This window comes from Aegilops tauschii, chromosome 7, assembly GCF_002575655.3.
Source record: "Aegilops tauschii subsp. strangulata cultivar AL8/78 chromosome 7, Aet v6.0, whole genome shotgun sequence".
Taxonomy (NCBI): Eukaryota; Viridiplantae; Streptophyta; class Magnoliopsida; order Poales; family Poaceae; genus Aegilops; species Aegilops tauschii.
The window spans coordinates 598,812,170-598,838,832 of record NC_053041.3 but is presented as its reverse complement, the minus strand read 5'-3'; the positions used below and the strand labels follow the sequence as shown (position 1 = coordinate 598,838,832).

Sequence of the window (26,663 nt, the reverse complement as noted above, 5' to 3'; positions counted from 1 at the left end):
CTTTCTTCCAACCAGTGAACTTTTTGATAGCCCTTGGCTCCGGAAGCAATTGCTTGGCCCACATGCCGACTTTTTTTTTCTTTGAAGCAATGAACTTTTTTGTAGCCCTTGCTCTGGAAGTAGTTGTTTGGCCCGCACGTTGATTTTTTTCCTTCCAATTAGTGGACTTTTTCCGTAGTCCAGGATGTAGTTGCTTCGCCCACATGCCGACTTCTTTTTGGTGCTAGTGATTTTTTCTGTAGCCTTTGGACCCGAAAGCAGTTGCTTGGCCCACATGCCCATGCTGAAGTCAGGGGTCATATGGGTTAGAGGATCCCAATTCCTTAGATCTAGATCTCAATCTTAACATCACAAACACACCAACTATATATACTTATGCACTAGTAAACCTAGCCCCACCATTCTCGACCCCCTCCCCCTCCCAAATCTCCGGCGGCGTGCCGACAGCTCCATCACCACATCTTTATTCCTGTCGCACGGCCGTTGACCCACTCTTCACAACCTAATTGCTCTCCATTCTTCCTCGACGATCAACCTAGGCCCCCGCTAGGTGAATTTGGCCCCGATTCGACACAAGAGACATCGAGGAAGGCTGAGTTTACAGGGGGCAAAGCAGAACACAAAGGTGAGAAACCAAATCTAATCAATTTGTGGGTGGCAAATTCATCTTTTTCCGTGTGTGTGCCTCCTACGGATACATAGGCTAAACAAAAGAAAAATTCCATTATCATGTTAAAAATTTCTTGAAGAAAAATCTATGTTTTTAAAGAGTATCCACGGTGGGAAAGCTCTTCTTGTTCTTGAGACACGCCATGGGGGTGGCGTGGCAGAGCACAGTGCCTTCCCTAGATATATAATATCCCCTCCGCTAGATTGCGCGAGCAGCGGCTGGTGCCGTGGCCGCCGATTCCAGAGTATCTTCCGCCGGATCCATGTTGGTTCATCTTCCCCAGCTCATTTCTTTGTTCCCCCCATTGCGAGTAACCACACCGTTCATTTCACTCTGCAGAAGAGGAGAAGACGGGAGGTACTCTTGCCGCTTGAAGATTAATACTTCTTTTATTGCCTCACTACTATAATCTCCCGGTATATCTTCCACCTCCGCCGCTTTACCTTCCGGTTCTCATCACGGATACGCCGCCGAGGAGTCTCAGGTAACCTCCCTTCTCCGTCCTCTTCCTCCTCCCTGCGATTTGCTCCGGATTCGGACAGATCCGTTCTTGTGGTCCGGCTCCTGTTTAGATTCGGATTTACAGCTTGCCCGGTGATGCTGTGGGCTAGAGCTGGTGGCAGAGCTAGCTGGCTGTCGGACTGGGAAACTTTGTTGTTGATGGCTGTGTTGGAATCGTGGAGGTGGGGGTCTCCACCCAATTTGGGGAAGAAATATCTAGGTGTGGAGAGGGGAACCCATGCTATTGGGGGGATAACAAAGGGATGGGGAAATTTTGTAACTTGGGTAATCGCAATGTTTGTCGATCCGGTCACCGGCCTGCGGGGAAGGCAAGATCTTTCTATAGGCTCCCCTTGAATAAGGAACCCTAGATCTACGCCGCAAGATGCGCCTGTGTGGCCCGTGCCTCAGATTTATCCGTCGCACAATGGCGTGCCCAGGTCGTGTCCCGACCACTCGAATTGCTTCGAAACTTGTACATTTGAATTTGTGTCAAATATGTGTATAGGATTATAGTTGGCCTTGTTATCAGCGGATCATAAGGTGTTGGAGTCAAACACCTGTAATTGGACCTATAATGTACTCCCTCCGTGCCAAAATAAGTGTCTCAACTTTGTTCTAACTTTAGTACAAATTTGTCCTGAAATTCAGACACTTATTTTGGGATAGAGGGAGTATAAAGGAACCATGGGGTAACAAAATAGAAACATGACACAAGGTCATGAGCGGGGTTGTATGGTCACCGTGGCAAGGGTGTCCAAACCGGCCATGGCGGGTGGTTGGAGACACTGATGAAGCCTTGGTGAGTTTCCTCGTCGGTTGTGTTATGTCGATTTAATGCACCGGGAGGAGCACCCGAGCAAGGGCTCCTAGAAATATAGGATTCGGCCCAACTCCGTCATCAAACATCGTCTTGCCATTGTCTACTCTTTGGAAATCCAATGTCTATTTACCGACATATTTGTTATACACTATGTTCACCGAGGCGCGTGCTAGTAGTATCCGCATAATTGGTAAGGCTTTTACGGATTCGAGAGGGGGGCAAATGAAACTAGAAAAGAGTCAAGGGGCTTTTCTAGCGTATTATGTTTGTTTTCTACTTCTACTTCAGTCATAAGCCCAAGAAATATGTCCTTGCAAATCGTTGGTTGACAAACGGTAATCTTCTAGTTAATTAAATCCTATAAAACTGCAATAGTTAGGACCATGAGAGAAGCTTGGGATTCTTCTAGAGGGCAATAGTATGAGTTGCTAAAAAAATGCAAGGTGGAAATATCCAATTCCTCGTACTCCTCATGAAATTGGTTAGATTTTCTCTTTGTCTTCATCAAATTGATCTCTCTTGTTGTGGTTACTTCGCCGGTCTTCTAGCTACATGGTGTACCAAGTCAAAATGTTGTGACTATTTTATTACATCTTTCGACTTTATAGTGATACAATATTTTCCTTGAAAAAAATGATTTAATGCTTCCTTATCCTTATTGAAGAGCTTGTGGGGCGCCGCAGGAGGGAAGGTTTCAAATTTGTTTTATGCCCAAGGATATTTGAAGTTGTGCTTGTTAAGAACTAGGCTCTTGCAGCCTCTCTATATCCAATTCTACTACTGAGTTCCTTGGCCCAAACATTTTTGTGTCCAAGACTGTGGTAGAGACGGTCTCATTCTTTTTACGGGAGAATATATGACTTTAAAATCTATGAAGAACACCTTTTTATGTCAGAAGGAGAAATCAAAGTCATCAGTAAATTTTTTGGATTTATCCTCAAGCTCGAGTTCGCCAGTTGTCGATGGTGTTTGTTTTGTTCCTACTTCAGAAGATGATCACCATTTGTATAAACGGAGGAGGACGGACCAGAAATGTGATTTTGTTCCGACAAATGCAAATGGAAATAAGAGTAGGAGTACAAACAGAAATGCGATCAAGAGTACAACAGATGGAAATGCGAGGAAAAGTACAACCAGAAGTTCTGCAACTTTTGAAGATATTTCGCCCCCGGTCCAAAAATTTGGGAAAGCACTTATTGTTCCTTCAGATGGAGAAGTTTTAAAATCTGAAACAAGCATTGTTGAATATACAAAAAAATATAAAGATACCGCAGAAGCTTCTAAGAGAAGTTCTTGGAAAAACTCATCGGTGTCACTTTCTACTGTGGATGATAGGAAGTCAATATCCATATCAAGCAGGCCATCTTATATAAAGCACAAGATAGAGGATTCCAGGGAGTCTGATACAGAATCACTTATGGAGTTAACATCAAGGGAGGTTTGCATATCCTTGCTCGAAAGGGATATAGTTCTCATCGAAAAATCAGAGCTCAGCAGCACATCAACTACATTAACCCATGATGATAATGAAAGCAACACTTTATTTGCATGCAAGAGTTGTGGGTCTTTTGAAGATCCATGCCGCATGTTAATATGTGATCGTTGTGAAGAAGCATTCCACTTGCTTTGCTGCCACCGTCGCATCAAGAAAATACCAGATAATGATTGGTATTGCCTGGATTGTTCAAGGAAGAAACCTAAGAGGCAGCGTGAGATGTTGTCGAGTACAAAAGGATCAGCCAAGCATATTCAAAGACCTCTCCAAGTTCTTGGCTCAAAAGGAGATATGTTGACGAATGCTGAACCATATGAAACTCAAGTAAGGATTGGTAGAGACTTCCAAGCAGAAGTTCCAGAATGGTCCGGTCCAATTTCTGGGTATGCTCACTCTTGATCAAATTTTACTTTAAGCCTGTCATTGCTACTGGGACAGGAGTAGCAGCTTCAACTTGAGGAGCAATTTCGATTCATGAAAAATTGTGATTTACGTGGGAAGTGTTATCTTTCCCATGGGTACTAAGCATCATCTAATGAAAGGCTGTTGGTCCAGTCAAGATTCTCCAACTTTATCTTTTGTTTACTAAAATTCCATGATATATATAAATAAACAATAACCAAGACTGTAAATCCTAAAATTGCATTTAAATTGTATGCCCTACTTCAGTTGTATATTTATTGTTTCTTCTTGCAACTTTGCATTATCAAATAAAATTTCTAATAGTAACTCCATCTATGCAGCAGTGATGACTATTTTGTTGAACCTGCTGAACTTGATGCCACTGAAATGCCAAATCTGAGTGTAGGTCTCCGCACACTCTGGACCTGTTTAATGATAATTGATAAAAAGATTTCCTTATTGATTATTTTCAGCCATGCATTTTGACATTCTGTGCTTTAGTTGCAGTTGTCACTAAGGCGTGAGGACAAGAAAACCAGCATTGGTAACTGGATTCAGTGCCAAGAAGTCTTGGACACAGGTGCTATTTGCGGCAAGTGGCGGAGGTAACACAGGTCACCCTAATTTCTTTCAATGTTTCTGTCACTTATGGATTGGTCCATGAGGGCTTGGTTTACCCTCTTGTTGTGTTAGAAGGCTCTTCTGTTTTCTGTGTTTTTGTTAACATCTACTCTCTCCTTTCCCAGTTATAAGATGTTCTAACTTTTTCTGAATCGGATGTATGTAGACGCGTTTTAGTGTGTTTGTTCACTCATTTCAGTCTGTATCTAGTCCATATTGAAATATCCAAAACATCTTATAATTAGGAACGGAGGTAATATCGTTAAGATATGCATTCATGTTTTCATTACCCCATGGGAATGTTTGCAGGGCACCACTTTTTGTTGTTCAGTCGAGCGATTGGGATTGTTCATGTTCAGTTCTTTGGGATCCAATTCGTGCTGATTGTGCTGTTCCGCAGGTTTGTTTCTGTTATATAGTTGCCTCTTTTTTGTGTGCCCTTGTGGGATGTACATGGTTGTCTTGCTTTATGTCATAACCATACACTTTACATGTTGACTGCATTCGGCTAGTCAAGCTCTTCACAAATGATGGTTGGTTATGTTTATATTATTTCTTGACCTCCGTTGTTCAATCTTTTGGATGTATTAAGCATGTGCAAGTATATTTCATTATTTTCATGCATGCATCTATTTGAAGTCGTGTTGAAACCACTCTGTAATAGTTTTTGCACCATTCAGTAATAATTAAAAGCACAATAGAAAACTGACATCTAGATTATCCTGTCCATTGTAGGAATTGGGTACCGCTGAAGTGCTTCAGCAACTGAAGTACATAAATAAGGTATGTTCATCTGATCTTTGAACGTGATTACACCACCAAATCTTTGCATGAGGTTCTTGGGTCTTATTACCCCTACTTTGCATGATAAGCAGTTCTTGGGTGTTTTTCCGATATCATGACCTGTTAGCAAAGAATTTGATTTCCACATGCCTCCAGATTTACAAGATTGATTTTGGCAAAACTAGTTTTTACCATCCCACAGGATGACAGATGATTTGAAACAAACATTCCAGCTACCAACTTATAGTTTTCCATACTCCAAAAGTATCGTCCAAAGAAAACCAAACACAGGCCTCATGCAAGATTGCCTGATCGTCATAGTTTTGCTCCACTGGCCTGTCTTTCACTGTTTGAATTCGAGCTGATCGATTCTTATCTCTGCAGCTGAAGCTGCGTCTGGACAGTTGTAAGAAGAAACGCTGAAAGCTCTACAACCGCCAGAAGTGAGTCGTGCATTTCCTGATACAACTCAGCACTTACTTTACCCTACTGCTCTATGCATGAAATTTGATGGATCTATTTATCATCTTGTACCAGGATTTTGTCGGCAAAGAAACCTGCAGAGAGGGAAATCGCCGCACCAGTCCCAGCCCCAGTCCCTCCTTCGCTGTACCGCTGATGGTTGAATCTCTAGCTCAGTTATCCCCAGTTGGCCTTGGAATGAGGAGAGGTTCTGTGGTGTCGCCTCCGAACATCTAGTTCTTCCTCCCAGCAATGTCTCCTTGCTTTGAAGCAAATGATCTTGCTGGTCGAGCATTAGAAGCGAGATTTTTTTTCTGTTCTTTTAGTGAGATGTAGAACTTGAAGGCTCCGTGACCGTCAGGCGAGTCTAGAGCCTTTGTCGCCTGGAGTGAAATCGTGATGGAATTTGTGTTTGACCCTGAACAGCAGGGGAGCCCCTGTCGAGTTTATTGATGCACTGATTGAATGGAAGAATCATTATGCATCACATTTGTTTGTTTATCGTGTGAATTATTGCATGCCGCAACTTGTCGAAAAGGAGAAGAATCTCAACCAGGCAGCCCAGGCTGCCAGCTTCATCCCAGCTCAGTTTTGTATTGGTTTAGAGTCTAAAGATTCACAGAAGAAATCAAGCAAGCAAACATTATTTTTGTTGTTTTCAAGTTTGAAACGTTCATCAGGATCGTTTGCTGCTTTACCAATGGTTTGTCGCAGTTTTAGTTATTGATCTTGTTGAATTGAATTGTTCCGGGACCGGCGACCATTTTGGTTTGTTTGTTTGATGATTTCAGATATATGATTACGACTAGGTTATATGATTACCAATGGTTAAAGAAGTCCCAAATGAAGATGCAGATTTATTTGTAGATCTTTTAGACCAATATTCTGTAGGTAAGAAAGTCTTTTAGACGAATATTTTGTAGGTAAGAAATGGAAAAGGTGCCGTTAGTACAGGCAAAAAAATAAAAAGAATTTTATGTCTGTCTATATGATTACGACTAGGTTATATGATTACCAATGGTTAAAGAAGTCCCAAATGAAGATGCAGATTTATTTGTAGATCTTTTAGACCAATATTCTGTAGGTAAGAAAGTCTTTTAGACGAATATTTTGTAGGTAAGAAATGGAAAAGGTGCCGTTAGTACAGGCAAAAAAATAAAAAGAATTTTATGTCTGTCTATATGATTACGACTAGGTTATATGATTACCAATGGTTAAAGAAGTCCCAAATGAAGATGCAGATTTATTTGTAGATCTTTTAGACCAATATTCTGTAGGTAAGAAAGTCTTTTAGACGAATATTTTGTAGGTAAGAAATGGAAAAGGTGCCGTTAGTACAGGCAAAAAAATAAAAAGAATTTTATGTCTGTCAGACAACCACTGGGCCACCCTGTTCAGGCGTGGAAAAGGTGCCGTTAGTACAGGCAAAAAAATAAAAAGAATTGTGTCTGTCAGACAACCACTGGGCCACCCTGTTCAGGCGTCAGCCAGGCAGGAACGATCATCTACAGCCGTATGATCCATCCATCAAGATGAACCCTGGCCGTTAATCACGCTCTGGCCCAGTGGTCAGAATGCATCAACCAGATTGAAGTGCTTGCCTCCTTATTGGTAAAGGATGCAGCGGTACGAGCCTATAGAACAGATCCTGTTCAAGTAAGGTCGTGCAACCATTCGCAGCGCCCCACATTATAAACCGGTTCGGCGCGCTGTAAACTTCCGAGGTGGGACTAATGTATGGCAAGCAACGCTGAAGCGCAGCGCAGCGCCTGGGGGATGAGAAGGGCTCGTGTGGGTCTCGGCCCGTGAAGCTGGGCTGGAGAATGAACGGAGCCCAGCCCATCTAAGAAACAGCCGTCGTCTCGTCTGGACTCCAGGGAGCTCCGCCGATCTTGCAGCAGCAATGGCCGGAGCAGGAGAAGATGACGACGAAGTAGCTCCTCCCCCTCCCTAGCCCAGCAAGTAAGCAGCAGTATGGGCGTTCCTGAGTAAATCGGTCAAGTGCGAAATCCCTTCCCCCTTGACCTGCCGTTCCTCCCTCCCTGCAGCCCATGGGCGACGCGGCGGCGGAGCACCACCACGGCGTCGGCGACGAGCCGTCCTTCCGGATGGAGAACCTTCCTGGGTAACTGCCATTCCGCCGGTCGCTCTCTTCACATTCTTCTCCTCACATGACAGGAGGGGGAAATAATATTATTACCCTAAGATCCAACCACTGCGTGAAAATTAGTCTTTTGATGTGATTCCTGGGGTGTTCCCCACGGATCTGAACCTTTGGGGCAAACAAAAAAAATCTGGTGTTTTATGGGGTTGTTGCCTGGGGCAGGGGCAGGGAGCTTAGGTTATGGCCCAATCCATGTCTTTTACTTTTTCAGTGAGCCTCAGTTTTAAGGTTTATTGCTCAAGTTGTTTGCTACACCAACAGGGAGGGTATCGGCTTGCTTGAGTTGCTAGAGAAAGGAAAATAATTGAATTACTTGCTGCCGAATGAGCGTATACACTACACACTTCTTCCTTGGATAAAAGGCGCAACGGCCACCTAATTTCGTTACTGAAATTGTTTCGATTTCGGTACCACAGGTTCCACAATGCAAACCAGGCTCCACAAGCCGCGGCCTAACAACAGCGTTGGAACGGCCAGAAGCACAACTAAGAATTGACACTGAGAAAACTAGTAGCAAAACTAAAGGCTTCATCAGGACACCACAGACTGGCACCTTTCTTCCGGTCTTCTGACCACCGGCCTACTACAGGAAGTAATTCAACGATTTTCCTTTGTCGAATGTGTTTCTTGTGTTCGTTCTTCTGGAAGCCAGCTCATAATTTCATCGGTCAGACAGATTGGAAAAGCCACAGTAGTAGGACCCCTAGGAAGAATACCTCAAAAACATGCTTCATTCCCCGTTTTCCAAATAGCCCAAATGGACAAGGTCAGGCACGCAACCCCTACTGCCAAATTGCAAAAATCCAAGAGGTACACTAACGATAAGTGAAAGCAGTAACAGAATTACGCCGAAATGGACAATAGACTGCACTCCATGTGTACTTGGCACCACTAAATTGTTGCAAAGAAGACTGCAAAACACCCATTGAAACTACACTACAAAAAGTTACAATTTGCATCTGGTTTGATTTCTCTTTTGTGCACTTTCAGGTCATTGTGTGTTTTGATTTGAGTAATTAGTGGCTATTACTCGTCTACCAGTTAGTTTTAGTTAAAATTGAACCTGACTAAATATCCAGGCCCTTTGCTGTCACATGAGTTTCAACCTGTTGTGATGTCACTGCTTCCACTTGAAGAGGCTGTGAGGACAAGCGTTGTTTCGATGAGTTGGAAAATGCTCTGGACATTCCACTGTAATCTGTGTTTTTATGGCCCAAGTGATCTGGATTTACAACTGATGAATGATCCATTGATGATCTTCTCAAAATAAAACGACCTAAGTTCATTAAGGCTGTAAATTGGCCTATTCAGTGGCATAGTGGGATAGGGATCGATAAGTTCTGCATCAGTTGTGGCTTGCACAAAGAGGACTTTTATAATCTTGACAGGTGGATTCACTTTGCCGCTTCATCGAAAACAAAGATCATAGCTTTTGGTCTGAAGAAAACTTATTCGCCATCCGAAGAAGTTCATCACTTTCCTCTTGAGGCCTTGGGTGTTCAAGGCAGCTCTTCTGTGCAGTCCTTGTCTCTCGCTGCTGTTTCTATAAAGCCACACCCGGTATATGTGGCTTTACAATATTCAGAAGACTTAATCTGGAATGTGTTCAGATATCTGAAGACTTTCCAGGCTTGCTAGCAAACTGTTCGGCACTTGAGGACATAGAGATCAGAGAGTAATTTGGTGTCGAGATGGTTGACGAGCAAACTTTCCAGGCTTGCTAGGAAAGTTGTACTAAAGCAGTGACAAATAATATGGGTTTGAGGGAGTAACTAATTTAAGCATACCACACCAACTTGACGAGCTTCAACATTTACTAATTGACAGAATGAATGTCGAGATAGTTGAGTTTCATGTTGCTGATCTTGCTCATTTTGAGTACGAAAGACGAGATTCCTAAACACTTCATGGTTGCTCAAAATTAGTGAAGGCTACAGTAATGTTTAAAGGCAGCAAAGGACTGGCCTGTGTATTCACTCACTGTTTCTGGCAGCGAAGGCTACAATTAGTTCCAATCATTTTGCCAGTGATGATACTAAATGTGCAATCTTATATGCATGGATATGAATAGGTTAGCTGGTGTTTATTTATTTATTCATTCTTGTTTGCGTACATTATAGTCCTGAAACTGGTTTTAGTGTCATGTTATTTGTCCTTGTCATGTTTCAGTTGCAGAAGCTGACAACGAAACCACATGGCATGTTTATGCATTCGAGGCATCTGAGTTGTCCAATTAAGTGTCTTCTCTAGACAGCCAAATGTTGATAATGAAGTTCTTCAGCTTGCCCGCTGCTTGGGTGTTGCACCCCGACTGGAGACGTTGCATTTGGATGTGAGTGCCATTTTATTAGTTTAGATAAACAAATACATGGATCTCAAGTATAATGATGCTGCATGATTGCATCATTCTTCAGGAAAGACCTGTGCTTGGACTACTTGCTCCGATTGATCGCAAACTTTGAAATGTAGATGGTATATCTGAACCTTGACGACGTTGGGAGTGATGGAAGGCTCCCATATGCGTCACCATGATCATCTCAAGACGGTCCACATGAGCGTGTTTCGGTGCTACATTGCTCAGGTCAAGCTGGGGTGCTGTATCTTACAGCCAAGGGTTGCGGCCAGTATGTTTCCCATCCAGGATCATGGCGTCGGGTGTGCTGCCCGGGAGGTCAGCAGATGGGCACAGCTACCTCGGAGCGCTTCCATATAAGGTGATCAGAGTCTCAGGTGCCCCTTCACAGTGAGTGAGTAAGCCGATCCTTTGACTGTCCCCATCTGTGTACTATGTGCTGTGACCATGCCATCTTTTTTTTCTTTTTTCTTTTTGCTTACAAGAGGTCATTATTTGTCCCTGTCAGGTGCCGCTGAAGCTACTACTGACTGCTGAAAGAACTTGAGTGATGAATGCTCAAACAAAGTTTGGGGTCGATTGGGGTCAATCGAGTGCCGATGGAGGCATCATGTAATACTGATGATGGCGGGTCCCGTAAGCCAGTTCGCTGGGTTCTTGAGAGCCTGTCGTGCAAAGAGATAATGATGTCAATGTGATGGTTAAACTGGCTGTGTTTTATTCTTCTGGGGCAAGGATCACACTAAACACACATCTTAAGTCTGATATATAGAAGGAGCACTGGTGAACCATTTGTCTGGCTGTACTGACTGCCGTTGCAAAAAGTGAATCGGAGCTGTGTGATTGCAAAAAGATTCTGTGGTTGGAGAAGCTAAAAAATGAATCAGATTTGTGACTACAAACACCCTCTGACTACAAATAGATTATGCGGCTAAAGAAGTTAAAAATACATAACTGCAGATTGTTTGTAGGTGCTTCAAAACATAGATTCTGTAAGGAAAATGAGCTAGATTACGTGGGTAAAGAAGTTCGAAAATGAAACTGCAGATTATTTGTAGATGGTTTTGAAGGTGACTACGTTGGTAAGAAGAAAAATGTTGCACACAAGAAAGAAAATAAAAAAGATTTTTTTGTCTGTCAGACAACCACTGGGCCACCCTGCACAGGCTTGCCAGGCAGGAACGATCCTCTACAGCCGTCGGATCCATCCATCAGATGCATCCTGGCCGTTAATCACGCTCTGGCCCAGTGGTCAGAATGCATCAACCAGACTGAAGTGCTTGCCTCCTTATTGGTAAAGGATGCAGCGGTACGAGCCTATAGAACAGATCCTGTTCAAGTAAGGTCGTGCAATAATTCGCAGCGCCGCGCCTTATAAACCGGTTCCGCCCCCGGTAAACTTCCGAGGTGGGACTAATGTCTGGGATGTAACGCTGCAGCGCAGCGCCTCCCCCTGGCGAGGGATGAGAAGGGCTCGTGTGGGCCTCGGCCCGTAAAGTTGGGCTGGAGAATAAACGGAATCCAGCCCATCTGTCTCTCCCATTGCTTTCCTTTTTCGACTTCACTAATTGCTCCACGGAGCTCCGCCGATCTTACAGCAGCAATGGCCGGAGCAGGAGAAGATGACGGCGAAGTAGCTCTCCTCCTCCTCCCGCTCCCTCCTCTAGGTCAGCAAACAAGCAGATCGATCGACTGCGAGATCCTTCCCCCTTAACCCGCCGCTCCTCCCTCCCTGCAGCCCACGGACGCCGCAGCGGCGGAGCACCGCCACGGCGTCGGCGACGAGCCTTCCTTTCAGGGTAACCACCATTCCGCGAGTCCCTCTTTTCTCTTTCTTCTCCTTGAACCACAGCAGGGGAAAAAAAAAATTTGCTTAAGCATTTCACTGTTACCCTGAGGATCCATTCCAATCAGTGCGTGAAAATTAGTCCTTGATGTGATTCCTGTGGCGTTCCCCACGGATCTGTACCTCTCGGGAAAAGTAATAAATTAAAAATAATTGTGTTTTATGGGGTTTGTTGCCTGGGGCAGGGGCATGGAGCTTAGATTATGGTCCAATCCATGTCTTTACTTTTTCAGTGAGCCTCACTTTTAAGGCTTATTGCTCAAGTTGTTTGCTAGACTTGCTTGAGTTGTTGGAGAAAGGAAAATCGTTAGAGTTACTTGCTGCCGAATGAGCCTCTACACCACAGACTTCTTCTTTGGATAAAAGGCGCAACTGCCACCTAATTTTGTTACTGAAATCGTTTCGGCTTCGGTAAGACGGTAACACCACATTCGGGTTTTATTATTCAAATCAGACTGCACAAGCCGTGAACTGACAACGCCAGACGCACGGCCCAAAAAAAATTGACACCAAGAAAACTAGCAAACTAAAGGCTTCATCAGGACACTGCAGACATGACATACATACATCCTGACGCGGTGACGCCCTCAGCCTGCTTCCGGTCTTCTGACCACCGGCCTACTGCAGCCGTGCTGGCTAGAGAAATCTTCAGACGCCACCGGGGACAGCTTGCCGGGCTGCTTCCTGTGTTGGTTCTTCAAGAAGCCAGCTCATGGATTCATAGTAGGATCCCTTGGAAGAGTACCTCAAAAACATGCTTCATTCCTCGTTTCCCATATAGCCCAAATGAACAAGGTCGGGCACGCAACCCCTACTGCTAAGTTGCAAAATCCAAGAAGTACATTAATGATAAAGTGAAAGTAGTAACAGGATTGCACCGAAATGAACAATAGACTACACTCCACGTGTACTTGGCACCACTACAAAACACCCATTGAAACTACACTAGAAAAAGTTGCAATCTGCATCTGGTCTGATTTCTCTTGCACGTAGTTTCAGGTCATTGTGTGTTTTGATTTGAGTGATTAGTGGCTATCGCTTGCCTACCAGTTAGTTTTAGTTAAAGTTCAGCCCGACTAAAAATTCAGGCTCTTTCTTGTCACAGGAGATTCAACCTGTTGAAGTTGGAAAATGCTCTGGACGTTCCACTGTAATCTGTGTTTTTATGGCCCCAGTGATCTGGATTATCACACTGATGAACAATCCATTGATGATTTTCTCAAATAAAACGAGCTAAGTTCCTTGAGGCATAGTGTGATAGGTATTGATAAGTTATGCATCAGGTGTGGCTTGCACAAAGAGGACTTTGATCATCTTGACAGCTGGATTGGCTTTGCTGCTTCATCAAAAACAAAGCAAAGATCATATCTTTTGACCCGAAGAAACTTATTCGCCATCCGAAGAAGTTCATGTTCATCACTTTCGTCTTGAGGCCTTGGGTGTTCAAGGCAGATCTTGTGTGTAGTTCTTGTTTCTCGCTGCTGTTTCTATAAAGCCACACTCAGGTATATATGGATTAAGTATACCACGCTAACTTGACAAACTTCGACATTTACTAATTGACAGAATGAATGTTGAGATGGTTGAGTTTCATGCTGCCGATCTTTGCTCATTTTTAGTAGGAAGGACAAGAGATCCCTATAGTACTTCATGGGTGCTCCAAATTAGAGAAGGCTACGATAATGTTCAGAGGCAGCAATGGACTGGCCCCTGTATTCACTTTAGTTCCAAGCATTTTGCCAGTGAAGATACTAATTGTGCAAGCTTATATACATGGATATGAGCAGGTTACCTGGTGTATTTATTTATTCATTCATTCTTGCTTGCGTACATTATAGTTCTTGATTGAAACTGGGTTTTAAACTCATCTTATTTGCCCTTGTCATGTTTGAGTTGCAGAATCTGACAACACCACCACATGGCACGTTTATGCATTTGAGCCATATGACTTGTCAATTAATTGTCTTCTCTGGACAACCAAATGCCCATAATGGAATTCTTCAACTTGCCCGCTGCTTGGATGTTGCGCCCCGACTGGTGAAGTTGCATTTGGATGTGAGTGCCATTTTATCAGTTTAGATAAACCATTAAGTATACTGCTGCTGCATGATTGCGTCATTCTTCAGGAAAGACCTGTACTAGGACTATTTTGGACCGACTGATCACAAACCTTGAAATGCAGATGGTATATCTGAACCTTGACGACGGTGGGAGTGATGAGGTGATGGAGGAGGAGGAAGTGGTGAATGCTCAAACAAAGTTTGGCGTCGACCGATCGCCGATGGTGGTATCGTATATTCATATGTAATACTGATGATGGTGGGTGCTGTAAGCCAGTTCGCCGGGTTTCTTGAGAGTCTGTCGTGCAAAGAGATAATGATGTCAGTGTGATGGTTAAACTCGCTGTGTTTTATTTTTCTGGGGCAACTATCACACTCAACACACATCTTTAAGTCTATGATATATACTAGAAGGAACCTGGCTGTACTGACTGTTCTTGCTGTATCATGATTCATGAACCACTTGTCTGGCTCTACCGACAGTCCTTGCTGTATCACGAAGTGAATCACTGATAACTTCAGCTATATGATTGCAAATAGATTATGTGGTTGGAGAAGCTCAAAAATGATTCAGATGTATGACTATATAAATACATTATGTGGCTAAAGAAGTTCGAAAATATAACTGCAGATTATTTCTGATAATACATAGAAGGAAATTCTGTAGGCAAAAAAAATAAAAAGAATTTTTTGTGTCTGTCAGACAACATAAATACATTATGTGGCTAAAGAAGTTCGAAAATATAACTGCAGATTATTTCTGATAATACATAGAAGGAAATTCTGTAGGCAAAAAAATTAAAAAGAATTTTTTGTGTCTGTCAGACAACCACTGGATAAATACATTATGTGGCTAAAGAAGTTCGAAAATATAACTGCAGATTATTTCTGATAATACATAGAAGGAAATTCTGTAGGCAAAAAAAATAAAAAGAATTTTTTGTGTCTGTCAGACAACCACTGGATAAATACATTATGTGGCTAAAGAAGTTCGAAAATATAACTGCAGATTATTTCTGATAATACATAGAAGGAAATTCTGTAGGCAAAAAAAATAAAAAGAATTTTTTGTGTCTGTCAGACAACCACTGGGGCCACCCATGGCAGGAACGATCATCTACACTACAGCCGTCGAATCCATCCATCAGATGCATTCCTGGCCGTTAATCACGCTCTGGCCCACTTGTCAGAGTGCATCAACCAGACTGAAGTGCTTGCCTCCTTATTGGTAAAGGATGCAGCGGTATTAGCCTATAGAACAGATCCTGTTCAAGTAAGGTCATGCTATCATTTGCAGCACCCCGCCTTATAAACTGGTTCTGCTCCCTGTAAACTTCCGAGGTGGGACTAATGTGTGGCAAGCAACGCTGCAGCGCAGCGCTTCCGGTGGGAGACGAGAAGGCCTCGTGGGTCGGCCCGTGAAGTTGCGCTGGAGAATAAACAGAGCCCGGCCCATCTAAGAAATACATGTCTCGCATTGCTTTCCTCTTTTGTTTTCCATCTGTTGCATCGGCTTTATTTTCCTTTTTGTTCAACACATCTGTTAAAATGCTCAGATTAAAAATAAATAAATAACATCTGTTAAAATGCTGCCTTGTCTATCACTGCTCGTATTCTTTTGCTGGTTCTTAATTACTCCTCCGTTCGATATTATTTTAAAAAAAGTGCGGGGTCTATATTATTTGAATTGAAGCTTCTAAATTTTTCAAAAGTTCTCGTCTAGAACGAGAAAAAAAGGCCAACGCTGTTACACTGGTTCTGTGCCAAACAAATTTATTTGAACTGAGGCTTCTAAAAATTTCAAAGTTCTAGTCTAGAAAAAAAATGCCAACACTGTTACACTCGTTTTGTGCATGTGCACACAACACTTAATTTGTAGGTGACCTGTACAAATTCTAGTCAATTTCTAATTTGTTTAAATGAAATCTTTTTTAAAAAATGGATTTTTGAAATGAACTCTAATCTGTTTTTTTTTTCAGGAAATTCTAACCAATTTCTATGGAGTTTAGTTGTACAAGTTACCCTGCGAGGTAAATGAGGTAGCATGATGCCGACGATGGCGGCACCGGTCAAGAACAACATCAAATAATTATATCCTTTCTATCCATGGGCATGTAAGCTTTTTGTGATGAAACCACACCATGGATTTCTTCCTTCGTTCTTTTCATTTGGGATTGGTGGGTATATCCATCGATTAAGAAGAAGATAATTGCCCATTTAATTTTTGAAAAAAAAATTAGGAACTGGTACGTCATGCCCATAAGGCAAGGCACCTAGCCGATCCGGCTACCCATAAAGACCACACACCATCGAAGAGGAGGAACTTTGTCGAGTCATTACCTCTCCTCGAGCAAGCGGCCTTGATTTTATTATAAATGGCCAACAACGGGCCTTCATCGTGGATCTTTCATCAACCCGAAACAATAGTGGAGGCGAACCTGGATGCAGAGATAGATGGATGAATGATCTACCCACACATCCTATGCCAAACAATCGACGAGACACATGGAGGATTAGGTGGCTCCAACTTTGGAAACGGCCTTTCTCACAAGAGAGAGAATCACACCTTCTATCAACAACGTCATCTATGGCCATCAAGTTGCCAAGCATTGAACCAACCTTTCACATGGCCAGATATGGCGCCCTATCACTGTCGCTCTGCGGACCAGAAGCCACCTTGAGCGGGAGCACCCCACCCCATCGAGACAGAGCCTTCAAATCCGCATCGACTGAGCAGCCATCAGTCGGGCATACAACCACAAGACTCTTGATCTTGAGGACCACTTCCTTGAGTTTGACTTCTGCTGCGCCTCACTGATTCACTATGACGCTAGGACTAGTCCCTCTTTAATCGCCGGGGTTAGCTCCATGATCCTGTGGAATTTGGACCCCTTGACCCACAAATACACAATTATGTTACACCAGTAGAAAGACTTCGTAAATGACTCTGCCTCGATTTGAATGTGACATCATGAATGTGCGAAATGATTCATCATTCAAACGCGAAGTTTCCAACTCTTCACGCCATCTCTTACAACTACTAGAAGAGAATGGCAGGCTCTTCCCTTGCCTCGTGGGATATCTAGATAGAAAATAAGGCCTTGTTCGGTAGATCCCGAGCTGTCAACTCCTCTAACTCCACGGCTGCGAAGTGAAGATGAAGAAGTTGGCTGCCAACATAGTGCAAGTTCGAGGGAGTTAGGGAAGCTGATTATCTGGATCTCTCATTTTCATGAGGAGCTAGAGTTGGGATATTTCCACCGCCAAGTGAATCATGTCTTGTTCGAGCGCACCAACCCCAGCCGATGACTTGTCCCCTCCTCCTCCCACCCACACTAGTCATCCCCGACCCTAGATGCCATGAGCACCCGATGACGTGGGGCACCGGCCACCTCCCTTCCCATTCACCGCAACCCAGTCTATACCCCCGCCATCACCCTTTGTCGATGCCCTCCCGGACAGTGTAGGACTTCGCCAGCAGCCTCGACCTCCCTGACCATCGGAGCTCGTCCTCGACATCCCCGACCATTGGAGCACGTCCCCTGCTTTGCTAGCTCGTTCCCCGACCAACAGAGCACCTGCAAGGCCTCGTCTCTTCCAGTAAGAGACGAGCCACATCGAAGGAAATAGGTTGTCAGCCTGAGTAGTTATTGAGTGAGGATCTCTCTTGCTGAATGCTTTTCAACTCCAGTCTTTTATGGTTAAAAGTCGACGCTGGAAGCTGGCATGGATTGTCAAACACGCCCTAAACGTACACTTCAACCTGACTTTTAGTACTCCATCCGTTTCAAAATGTAAAGTGTGTTATTTTTCACAAAGTCAGGATAGTTTTATTTTCGATCAAGTTTATACAACAGATCAAAGCCGGATGGTTTTCCCTCGATTTTTTTATTTACAAAAGATCAATATCTACAACCAGACAAACGAAATATAAAAACACATTTTTGGTGGATCTGACAGTAATTTGGTGGTGCCTGATCAACAAGCATCGTCGGAGTACTCACGGCACAGCAGGCCCCACCCGACTGTTCGTCATCGGCGTCTCCGGCGAATCGGCGGCGCACCCGCCGCCCCCAGAGCTCCAGCTCCAGCTCGCCCCCGACACCTCCGGCCCGATGCCTCCCTCCCTCCCCGCGCGCGTTGTGGGCGCCGAAGTATCCGGCTCCTCCCCTACGCACACCTTTTTTTTTTTTGGCCAACGCGCGCCTCCCCTCCCTTCCCCTCCTCCTCTCCCTCCATTGGCGCCCCCTTGCTAAAATTGGCGCACCGGGCTAACTTCCATCGTCCGTCGTGCGTGCGCGCGCGGCTGCCGAAGCTGGACCGCGGGCGCGGCGGGGCGGGGCGGAGCGGGGGCCGGAGCCGGGGCGAGGGCGACGATGGCGGTCATGGGGTCCGGCACCTGGCGCAAGGCCTACGGCGCCCTCAAGGACTCCACCAAGGTTGGCCTCGCCAACTTCAACAGCGAGTACAAGGTAAGCCCCGCCCGTCCTGCCGCCAACACCTCGCCTTGCATCTCCTCCCGACCTGCATTTCAACCTCTGATTGTCCTGCAAATTGACACATCAATTGCCAGTGCGCCCTCTGTAATAATTTCGTGGTCGTTGCAGGATTTGGATATCGCCATCGTGAAGGCGACGAACCACGTGGAGTGCCCGCCCAAGGAGCGGCATTTCAGGAGTGAGTGGTTTCCCCCTCCCTGACCATGCAATGCAGCATCCATGCGGCCTTGGTGAAATCTTTTTTGCTGGATGCAGGGATAATGTTTGCGAACTCGGCAAATCGCCCGCGGGCCGACGTCGCCTACTCCATATGTACATTGGCCAGGAGATTGTCCAAGACCAAGAACTGGATAGTGGGTCTTGTTCCCTGCTTCCTTATCTATGTTGATTGATAATCCTTGATTCAGTCATCTCTATACCGTTTATCTTGGTTCTCCTAATTTTCCTTTCTGTCCATTGTGAGATGCATGAACAACTAGCAAGGAGTATTCATTTGGTGCATAGAAAAAGGTGTGCATTGACTAATAATGTTTGCTACAGGTTGCGCTTAAAACACTGATAGTGATACATAGGTTACTGAGAGAAGGCGACGGGTCATTCAAAGATGACTTCCTGAGCTATTCGTACAGAGGAAACATTTTGCAGCTTCCAAATTTCAGGGATGACTCGAGCCCATTAGGTTTGTTCTATCGCGCATCATTCTGAACTGCAGCAACCAACGGAAGCTCCCGCTCTTCTGTTTCGGTACCTGACGCGACGCTCTCCTCCACCCCCTTTTGTCAGCATGGGATTCCTCTGCTTGGGTTCGCCTGTATGCATTCTACCTACATGAACGCGTCGAATGCTTTAGGGTTCTAAAATACGACGTCGAAGCCGATCGTCTGGTGAAATTACCCCAGGCTTCTGGCAAGGTAAATACTGATTTCTCATACAGTCTCAACAGTCGACACCCATTATGGTTTGCTGATTTGGTTGTCATGACTGTAATGTTGGAGTGTTGGCACATTTACCCCAGGCACACAGTAGAACAAGAACCCTTCCATGTGAAGATCTTTTAGATCAGTTGCCTGCATTGCAGAAGCTACTACTCCGGCTTATTTCTTGCCAGGTTTGATTATAGGAAGATCGCACTCCTTTGATACCATTCTTTCCTCTTGTTCATCTTCTTCACTGTCGCAGCCTGAAGGTACAGCCTGCACAAATCACCTTATACAATATGCATTAGCCCTTGTAAGTACCAAATTTGTTATGCTTTTCTCCTTTTAATTCACAAATAGTATGTATTTCCTATTGATCGTATGTACGTTTTATGGGCCTCAGGTTCTGAAGGAGAGCTTCAAAATATACTGTTCGATAAATGACGGCATCATCAATCTTGTTGATATGGTACTCTATACAATTCTTCTGGATGTCATCCTACGTGTTCCGTGTATGCCCATAATCAATTTGTGAACATAAGTTCAGTTCTTTTTCTCTTGTCTGGATAGTATTTTGATATGGCAAAAATGGATGCTATCAAGGCCCTTGAAATTTATAAAAGAGCTGGCCAGCAGGTACAGAAAGTCAGGTTTTTTCTTCTTCTTCTCCTCCTTCTATATTGTTGGTAAACTAACCAGTTCATGTCACTCCATGATTTGATTTTGCCTATTTCACAGGCAGAAAAGCTTTCTGCGTATTATGACTACTGCAAAAATCTTGAGCTCGCCAAGACATTCCAGTTTCCTACTTTGAGGCAGGTGTGCTTATTCATCCATTCAATATTCATCAATGTCTTAAGAGAATACAGAGGGAATATTTATGTATATAGCAGTCAATAGCTCCCAATTGACCACGACCTATAGTTGTATTCACAACTACTCCCTCCGTTCCTAAATATTTGTCTTTCTAGAGATTTCAGTAAGTGACTACGTACGGAGCAAAATGAGTGAATCTACACTCTAAAATATGTCTATATACATCTGTATGTGGTAGTCCATTTGAAATCTCTAAAAAGACAAATATTTAGGAACGGCGGGAGTATTATTTTCTTGGATACTCCTGATTATACATGTCAATCAATTCATGTGCACTAAATCTCTGGGTGCGAGGATTTAGACATATAGTGATATATGTTGATGCGTTACTGATATGCAGCCACCTTCTTCATTCCTTGCAACTATGGAAGAGTACATCAGAGAAGCACCCAGTGTCAGCATCACGAGAAAGAGTGTGGTGAGTGCGTTCACTGTCAGTAAAATTGTAAACAAAAAGGAAATCAAGATACTCAACATAAATCTACTATTGTTCTATTAATTCTTGCTGTTGCTAGCAGAGTTCACCTAGTGACCACGAAGATGAAGCTCCACAGGAAACCGAGAAACCGGTTGAAGAGGAGAAAGAAGAGCCAGCAGAAGCTGCACCTGAAGAAGAGCCACCATATACCACTCTCTCGGAAGAAGATGAACCCCCACCATTGCGGCCAACCACTGGGGATCTACTAGTAATTCCGGTCCACTATGTTCTGCCTTCATGCCAAATTAGTGCCTGCTTCTTTGAATCTTACACGCTTGCTCCTATGCCGCTCGCAGAACTTGGATGAAGAATTGCACCCCATGATTGCAAACCTTGAACAAAGCAACGCACTTGCTCTTGCCATCGTGGAACCAGGTATGTACTGGATGTAATCAGCAAAACCACAAGTAGCAGTTATGTTGTGATCCAATAAGTTTCACCTGCATTGGTGCTATTTTATATTTCTAGAATGTTTATAATCTTTAAGGTTGTATCTGCTGCTAAATACCGCATCATGACGTCGTGAGTAATGTAGGGAGTGAGAACAATGCCTCGGCCCCTCTAGACTTGTTTGCCATTGACAAAGCTGGGTGGGAATTGGCACTGGTCACTGCCCAGAGTAACCACGCAAGCCAACCAGCTGTCAGCCAAGTGGTATGTATATCTTGCTATATCTTTAGATTCAATCTGTTTATAAGATTTTACACAACTCACTAGTAAGACTATGGCTCAGTTTGCGTTTGTTGAGCTGTGATGTGCTGAGCTGCAGAATCTAGATAGTTGCGGGCAATTTTATCGGTTCTCGTGATATTCTACTGTTACATTCAAATTAGTAAAAAAAATCTTTCAATCCTCAAAAAACAGAAATTATTCAAATTAGTAAAAAAAAACTTTCAACCCACAAAATCAGAAATGAAAGAAGTGCTTTTGAAAAGGTACCACAATGCCGAACGCAGCATATAACTGAATGCAATTTTACTTATTCATCTGCATTTGCTCAGCAAGCCGGAGGGTTCGACAAGCTGCTGCTAGACAGCCTATACGAAGACGACGCGAGGAGGCAGCAAATTGCCAGTGTGACCTACACCGGCGGCGTCACGGTGAACCCATTTGACCCCAATGACCCGTTCGCCATGTCCAACAGCTTCGCGCCGCCATCAAACGTGCAGTTCGCCATGATGGGCCAGCAGCAGCAGCAGTACTACCAGGCACAGCAGCATGGCTACTTCCAGATGCAGCAGCAACAACAACATCAAATGCTGGCGATGCCGTCACAGACATACCAGCAGCAGCAGGCTCAGTACGCCGTGAATGCCGGATTATCCAACCCGTTCGGCGATCCGTTCAGTGCTCTCGTCACGACGGCGAATCCGCCAAAGCAAAACAATCAGATTTAGCCTGAATTGCGCAATCTTTGCTGTATCTTACTCTAATCAGATTTAGCCTGAATTGCACAATCTTTGCCGTATCTTACTCTAATTTCGGTCAGTCGTATACCCCTCTTCTAATTCTGAGGAGCAACTTGTATAGTTTGAACTTTGTTGACACTGTAAACCTTATGGAAACTGTGTAGCATGTTTGGGAAATGATAAAATCGTTTAGATGTCATGACACAGTTTCGACCATCGAGCACATCTCAGCAAACACATGAGCATGTTTATCATCATCATCACACAGCCTAGAAAAATCACCAGTAACTGAAACTGTTCAATTCACCCAAAAAGTCAGGCAGTAGCACAAGAGATGGTGATCCAAGACACAGTACTACTGATCTCGATATTGACGAGTGTTGCACATGACAAGAAAAGGTTACACGAATTCAGTTAAGTTCTTATTTCCTCATGAAAGGGCATGAATTCATGTGTTCTACATATGTACAGTAGCAAGAAACCATAGATAGGTAATAATAAAAACATAAAACAGACAGGTCTTTCTTGATCCCCCACTTCACCCAGTGCAATGAAACTAGTGGTTCCAGTTCAGTCCTCTTGAGCTAGATCTGCATCCTCTACGAATCCCTCCGCCTCTTCATCCGGAAAGCGTCCTGCATAACGATTAATCCAGGTTTAAGCAAGGATGCAAGTGCAAGAACACAGTCTGTGATCAACTGATAAATGTTTTGTTTACAATTTACAATGAAAACCGTCACTCCAAGAACTCAGAGTCAAAGCATCTGGGTTTGATGCCAGGATGAGAACTAGAGATGGAATGCGCGTGATTTATACTTTGTTAAATTTGTCGCAGCAATGGCTTCGATCAATAAGCCCGGAAGAACTGAATTTTACAGTAAATTGCTAAACAGGGGAGCCGCATGAGCTTGGATTGCAGAGCAAGACTATTGTGGGGCTGTCCTTGCGCTGCAAATACGTGCCTATTCCGGGGAGTTTCGGGAATTGTTTTTATTTTTATTTTTTATTGTTACTTGGAGAGGGGGAATGAAATGGGGGATCTGGGACGGGACGGCCGCTCACCGTCGACGAAGTAGGCGGAGCAGGGGTAGCCGCGGGAGGAGGAGGCGACGGCGCGGGCCTCGTCGTCGGAGAGCGGGGGCGGGAGCACCCCGATCCCGCCGCCGCGGGTGACGAGCTCGAGCAGGCCGAGGGCGGCCCCCGCGGGGCGGGGCGGCGCGTAGTAGGAGGTGCCGGGCCGGAAGGGCGCCCACTCGGGCTCCGACATGCGGGCCATGGCGCCGTCGATGGCCTCCTCGAGGCGCCGCTTGAGCGCGCCCGCGGAGCCCTCCGCGGCCGCCGGCGACGCCCCCGCCGCGTCCAGCTCCAGCACCATCGCGCCGCCCGGGCGCCGCGTGTGGTTGGCGCGCCGGCCCAGGGCCGCAGCCGCGGGCCGGGCCCCCAGCCGCCGGGTCAGGGTCGCCGCCGCCCGGGAGGAGAGCGCCCGCGCCATGCGACAGTCAGGCGCCGGTGGTGGCCGGAGGGGAGCGAGGCGTGACCGGTGGAAGAGGCGCGTGGGTGGGGTGGGGTGGGGTGCGTGGTGGTCTCGCGAAGGTCTGGGAAGGTGGGTGCGGAGCCGGAGGTAAATATAGCTCTCGGCCTGGGGGCCTATCCGCGAATAGGTCGGCGCGGTTCCGTCTCGGGCTGGGAACTGGTTTAATTTTTTTAAGACGGTTTTGCCCACCGGAAAAGACCAAACCACGGGCAAGTGGGCGTCGCCGACTGTTTCACGGTTTTGACGCGTTTACCCCTGGGAATCTCTTTTCGTAAATGTAGTGAATTTTCTTTTAAAAAAACTTCATATCTACTCCGTTCGTCCCATAATATAAGAACATTTTGTACTCTACACTTCCTTCGTCCCATAATATATGATAAGAATGTTTTATTTTTTTTAAAACAAAGACGCAAGGAACGTCCGGCTTTAACTTAATAAAGCCCACGAATAGGCAGCATCCAACAAACATGACAGTCTAAAACAAAAGGAAATGCGGCCGAAGCCTAAATTTGAACATGCAACCGGTCTAGGCCTGAGAATGATAAGGCAAAAGTCTAAACATGCCAACACCGGTAGGAACGGAAACGATCCTCAACATCCAGTGACGGGCAACAATCTGGATCAGTCGAATCCGCTCCATCGCCTCCTGCATCCGCTCAGCGTCCCGCCGTTTCCCCAACGGCATCCAAGTCTGGAGGAACAAATGTCATTTGAAAATAATGTCAGCGGATAAGAATACAAAACGCTCTTATATTATGGGACAGGGAGTATTCATCAAACATCAAACATCATGACGGTACAAAGAATAAGAGAAGTAACAAAAATTACATCCATATATGTAAACCACCTAGGACATTTACTACACCAGAACGAGTAGAAGGCGCGCCGCCATCATCGCCCCTCTCGCACCGGAGCCGAGCAAACATTTTTGTAGTAGACAGTTTGGAAGTCGTCGTGCTGAAGCCTCAAAGGACCAGCACACGACAACAACAATCACGGTCAATGAAGAGAGGCATACATCGAAAAGATCTAAATTGTAAACTTATGAACACAGACGAACAAAGACTGGATCTACACAGATCAATCAAAAACAAACACCAACCAAAACACGAGATCCGTCGGAGACATACCTCTACATGTCCTCTGGTGACGTGAGACGCGCCGTCGGGACGGGGGCTGAAGGAAATTTGCCCTAGAGGCAATAATAAAGTTATTATTTATTTCCTTATATCATGATAAATGTTTATTATTCATGCTAGAATTGTATTAACCGGAAACATAATACTTGTGTGAATACATAGACAAACATAGTGTCACTAGTACGCCTCTACTTGACTAGCTCGTTGATCAAAGATGGTTATGTTTCCTAGCCATAGACATGAGTTGTCATTTGATTAACGGGGTCACATCATTAGGAGAATGATGTGATTGACTTGACCCATTCCGTTAGCTTAGCACTTAATCGTTTAGTATGTTGCTATTGCTTTCTTCATGACTTATACATGTTCCTATGACTATGAGATTATGCAACTCCCGTTTACCGGAGGAACACTTTGTGTGCTACCAAACGTCACAACGTAACTGGGTGATTATAAAGGTGCTCTATAGGTGTCTCCGAAGGTACTTGTTGGGTTGGCGTATTTCGAGATTAGGATTTGTCACTCCGATTGTCGGAGAGGTATCTCTGGGCCCACTCGGTAATGCACATCACTTAAGCCTTGCAAGCATTGCAACTAATGAGTTAGTTGCGGGATGATGTATTACGGAACGAGTAAAGAGACTTGCCGGTAATGAGATTGAACTAGGTATTGAGATACCGACGATCGAATCTCGGGCAAGTAACATACCGATGACAAAGGGAACAACGTATGTTGTTATGCGGTCTGACCGATAAAGATCTTCGTAGAATATGCGGGAGCCAATATGAGCATCCAGGTTCCGCTATTGGTTATTGACCGGAGACGTGTCTCGGTCATGTCTACATAGTTCTCGAACCCGTAGGGTCCGCACGCTTAAAGTTTCGATGACAGTTATATTATGAGTTTATATGTTTTGATGTACCGAAGGTTGTTCGGAGTCCCGGATGTGATCACGGACATGACGAGGAGTCTCGAAATGGTCGAGACATGAAGATTGATATATTGGAAGCCTATATTTGTGTTGGAAATATGCCCTAGAGGCAATAATAAATTGGTTATTATTATATTTCCTTGTTCACGATAATCGTTTATTATCCATGCTAGAATTGTATTGATAGGAAACTCAGATACATGTGTGGATACATAGACAACACCATGTCCCTAGTAAGCCTCTAGTTGACTAGCTCGTTGATCAATAGATGGTTACGGTTTCCTGACCATGGACATTGGATGTCGTTGATAACGGGATCACATCATTAGGAGAATGATGTGATGGACAAGACCCAATCCTAAGCCTAGCACAAGATCGTGTAGTTCGTTTGCTCAGAGCTTTTCTAATGTCAAGTATCATTTCCTTAGACCATGAGATTGTGCAACTCCCGGATACCGTAGGAATGCTTTGGGTGTACCAAACGTCACAACGTAACTGGGTGGCTATAAAGGTGCACTACAGGTATCTCCGAAAGTGTCTGTTGGGTTGGCACGAATCGAGACTGGGATTTGTCACTCCGTGTAAACGGAGAGGTATCTCTGGGCCCACTCGGTAGGACATCATCATAATGTGCACAATGTGACCAAGGAGTTGATCACGGGATGATGTGTTACGGAACGAGTAAAGAGACTTGCCGGTA

The 26,663-nt window shown here is 44.7% G+C and overlaps 3 protein-coding genes, 4 non-coding genes and 1 pseudogene across 13 annotated transcripts; 4 read left to right on the top strand and 4 right to left on the bottom strand.

Annotated features, from left to right (window-relative positions):
• Nucleotides 1–405: 405 nt before the first annotated feature.
• On the top strand, nt 406–6,247 carry LOC109781757 (uncharacterized). Of its 7 annotated transcripts, none has more exons than XM_045231030.2 (9): nt 406–625; nt 1,010–1,154; nt 2,659–3,872; nt 4,233–4,293; nt 4,393–4,496; nt 4,822–4,912; nt 5,248–5,295; nt 5,680–5,738; nt 5,833–6,247. In XM_045231030.2, exons 3-8 carry the CDS (start codon nt 2,851–2,853, stop codon nt 5,716–5,718), a joined length of 1,365 nt encoding a protein of 454 aa, XP_045086965.1. In that variant the 5' UTR covers nt 406–625; nt 1,010–1,154; nt 2,659–2,850; the 3' UTR covers nt 5,719–5,738; nt 5,833–6,247. The 7 variants fall into 7 exon arrangements, with proteins under 7 accessions (XP_045086965.1, XP_073361464.1, XP_020195954.1 ...); XM_073505363.1 differs by lacking the exon at nt 406–625 and adding an exon at nt 763–934 and having other exon boundaries at nt 2,678–3,872; nt 4,399–4,496; XM_020340365.4 differs by lacking the exon at nt 406–625 and adding an exon at nt 763–934 and having other exon boundaries at nt 2,678–3,872.
• A 955-nt stretch (nt 6,248–7,202) lies between these two features.
• Nucleotides 7,203–7,423, bottom strand: LOC120970183 (small nucleolar RNA U3). The gene has a single exon (XR_005764921.1). It is a non-coding gene; the product is annotated as a small nucleolar RNA U3 (small nucleolar RNA).
• Nucleotides 7,424–7,584: 161 nt separating this feature from the next.
• On the top strand, nt 7,585–11,065 carry LOC109781768 (putative F-box protein At3g44060; annotated as a pseudogene).
• LOC109781747 (uncharacterized) lies at nt 10,567–14,607 on the top strand. Its single transcript, XR_012189196.1, has 4 exons — nt 10,567–10,664; nt 13,245–13,907; nt 14,020–14,175; nt 14,303–14,607. It is a non-coding gene; the product is annotated as an uncharacterized protein (transcript).
• On the bottom strand, nt 11,406–11,623 carry LOC120970181 (small nucleolar RNA U3). Its single transcript, XR_005764919.1, has one exon. It is a non-coding gene; the product is annotated as a small nucleolar RNA U3 (small nucleolar RNA).
• A 644-nt stretch (nt 14,608–15,251) lies between the features above and the next one.
• LOC120970186 (small nucleolar RNA U3) lies at nt 15,252–15,463 on the bottom strand. The gene has a single exon (XR_005764923.1). It is a non-coding gene; the product is annotated as a small nucleolar RNA U3 (small nucleolar RNA).
• Nucleotides 15,464–18,167: 2,704 nt separating this feature from the next.
• LOC109781755 (putative clathrin assembly protein At5g57200) lies at nt 18,168–22,558 on the top strand. Its single transcript, XM_020340363.4, has 15 exons — nt 18,168–18,652; nt 18,788–18,857; nt 18,935–19,032; nt 19,220–19,358; nt 19,463–19,590; nt 19,695–19,787; nt 19,859–19,909; nt 20,000–20,065; nt 20,167–20,232; nt 20,335–20,415; nt 20,813–20,890; nt 20,991–21,158; nt 21,247–21,325; nt 21,486–21,604; nt 21,952–22,558. The coding sequence occupies exons 1-15, from the start codon at nt 18,557–18,559 to the stop codon at nt 22,345–22,347; spliced, it is 1,728 nt and encodes a 575-aa protein (XP_020195952.1). The 5' UTR covers nt 18,168–18,556; the 3' UTR covers nt 22,348–22,558.
• Nucleotides 22,559–22,697: 139 nt separating this feature from the next.
• Nucleotides 22,698–23,950, bottom strand: LOC109781754 (uncharacterized). Its single transcript, XM_020340361.4, has 2 exons — nt 23,422–23,950; nt 22,698–22,994 (listed from the first exon to the last, which is right to left on the bottom strand). Exons 1-2 carry the CDS (start codon nt 23,849–23,851, stop codon nt 22,930–22,932), a joined length of 495 nt encoding a protein of 164 aa, XP_020195950.1. The 5' UTR covers nt 23,852–23,950; the 3' UTR covers nt 22,698–22,929.
• Nucleotides 23,951–26,663: the final 2,713 nt, after the last annotated feature.

Excerpts from the sequence above, each read along its gene's own strand:
- LOC109781757 (XM_045231030.2), top strand. The coding sequence starts at position 2,851 with ATGACTTTAAAATCTATGAAGAACACCTTTTTATGTCAGAAGGAGAAA. Across the intron at positions 3,873-4,232 it reads TGGTCCGGTCCAATTTCTGG|CAGTGATGACTATTTTGTTG; the intron begins GTATGCTCACTC and ends CCATCTATGCAG. Across the intron at positions 5,296-5,679 it reads AACTGAAGTACATAAATAAG|CTGAAGCTGCGTCTGGACAG; the intron begins GTATGTTCATCT and ends TTATCTCTGCAG.
- LOC109781755 (XM_020340363.4), top strand. The coding sequence starts at position 18,557 with ATGGCGGTCATGGGGTCCGGCACCTGGCGCAAGGCCTACGGCGCCCTC. Across the intron at positions 19,359-19,462 it reads GGATGACTCGAGCCCATTAG|CATGGGATTCCTCTGCTTGG; the intron begins GTTTGTTCTATC and ends CCCTTTTGTCAG. Across the intron at positions 20,233-20,334 it reads ATAAAAGAGCTGGCCAGCAG|GCAGAAAAGCTTTCTGCGTA; the intron begins GTACAGAAAGTC and ends CCTATTTCACAG.
- LOC109781754 (XM_020340361.4), bottom strand. The coding sequence starts at position 23,851 with ATGGCGCGGGCGCTCTCCTCCCGGGCGGCGGCGACCCTGACCCGGCGG. Across the intron at positions 22,995-23,421 it reads CTCCGCCTACTTCGTCGACG|GACGCTTTCCGGATGAAGAG; the intron begins GTGAGCGGCCGT and ends ATCGTTATGCAG.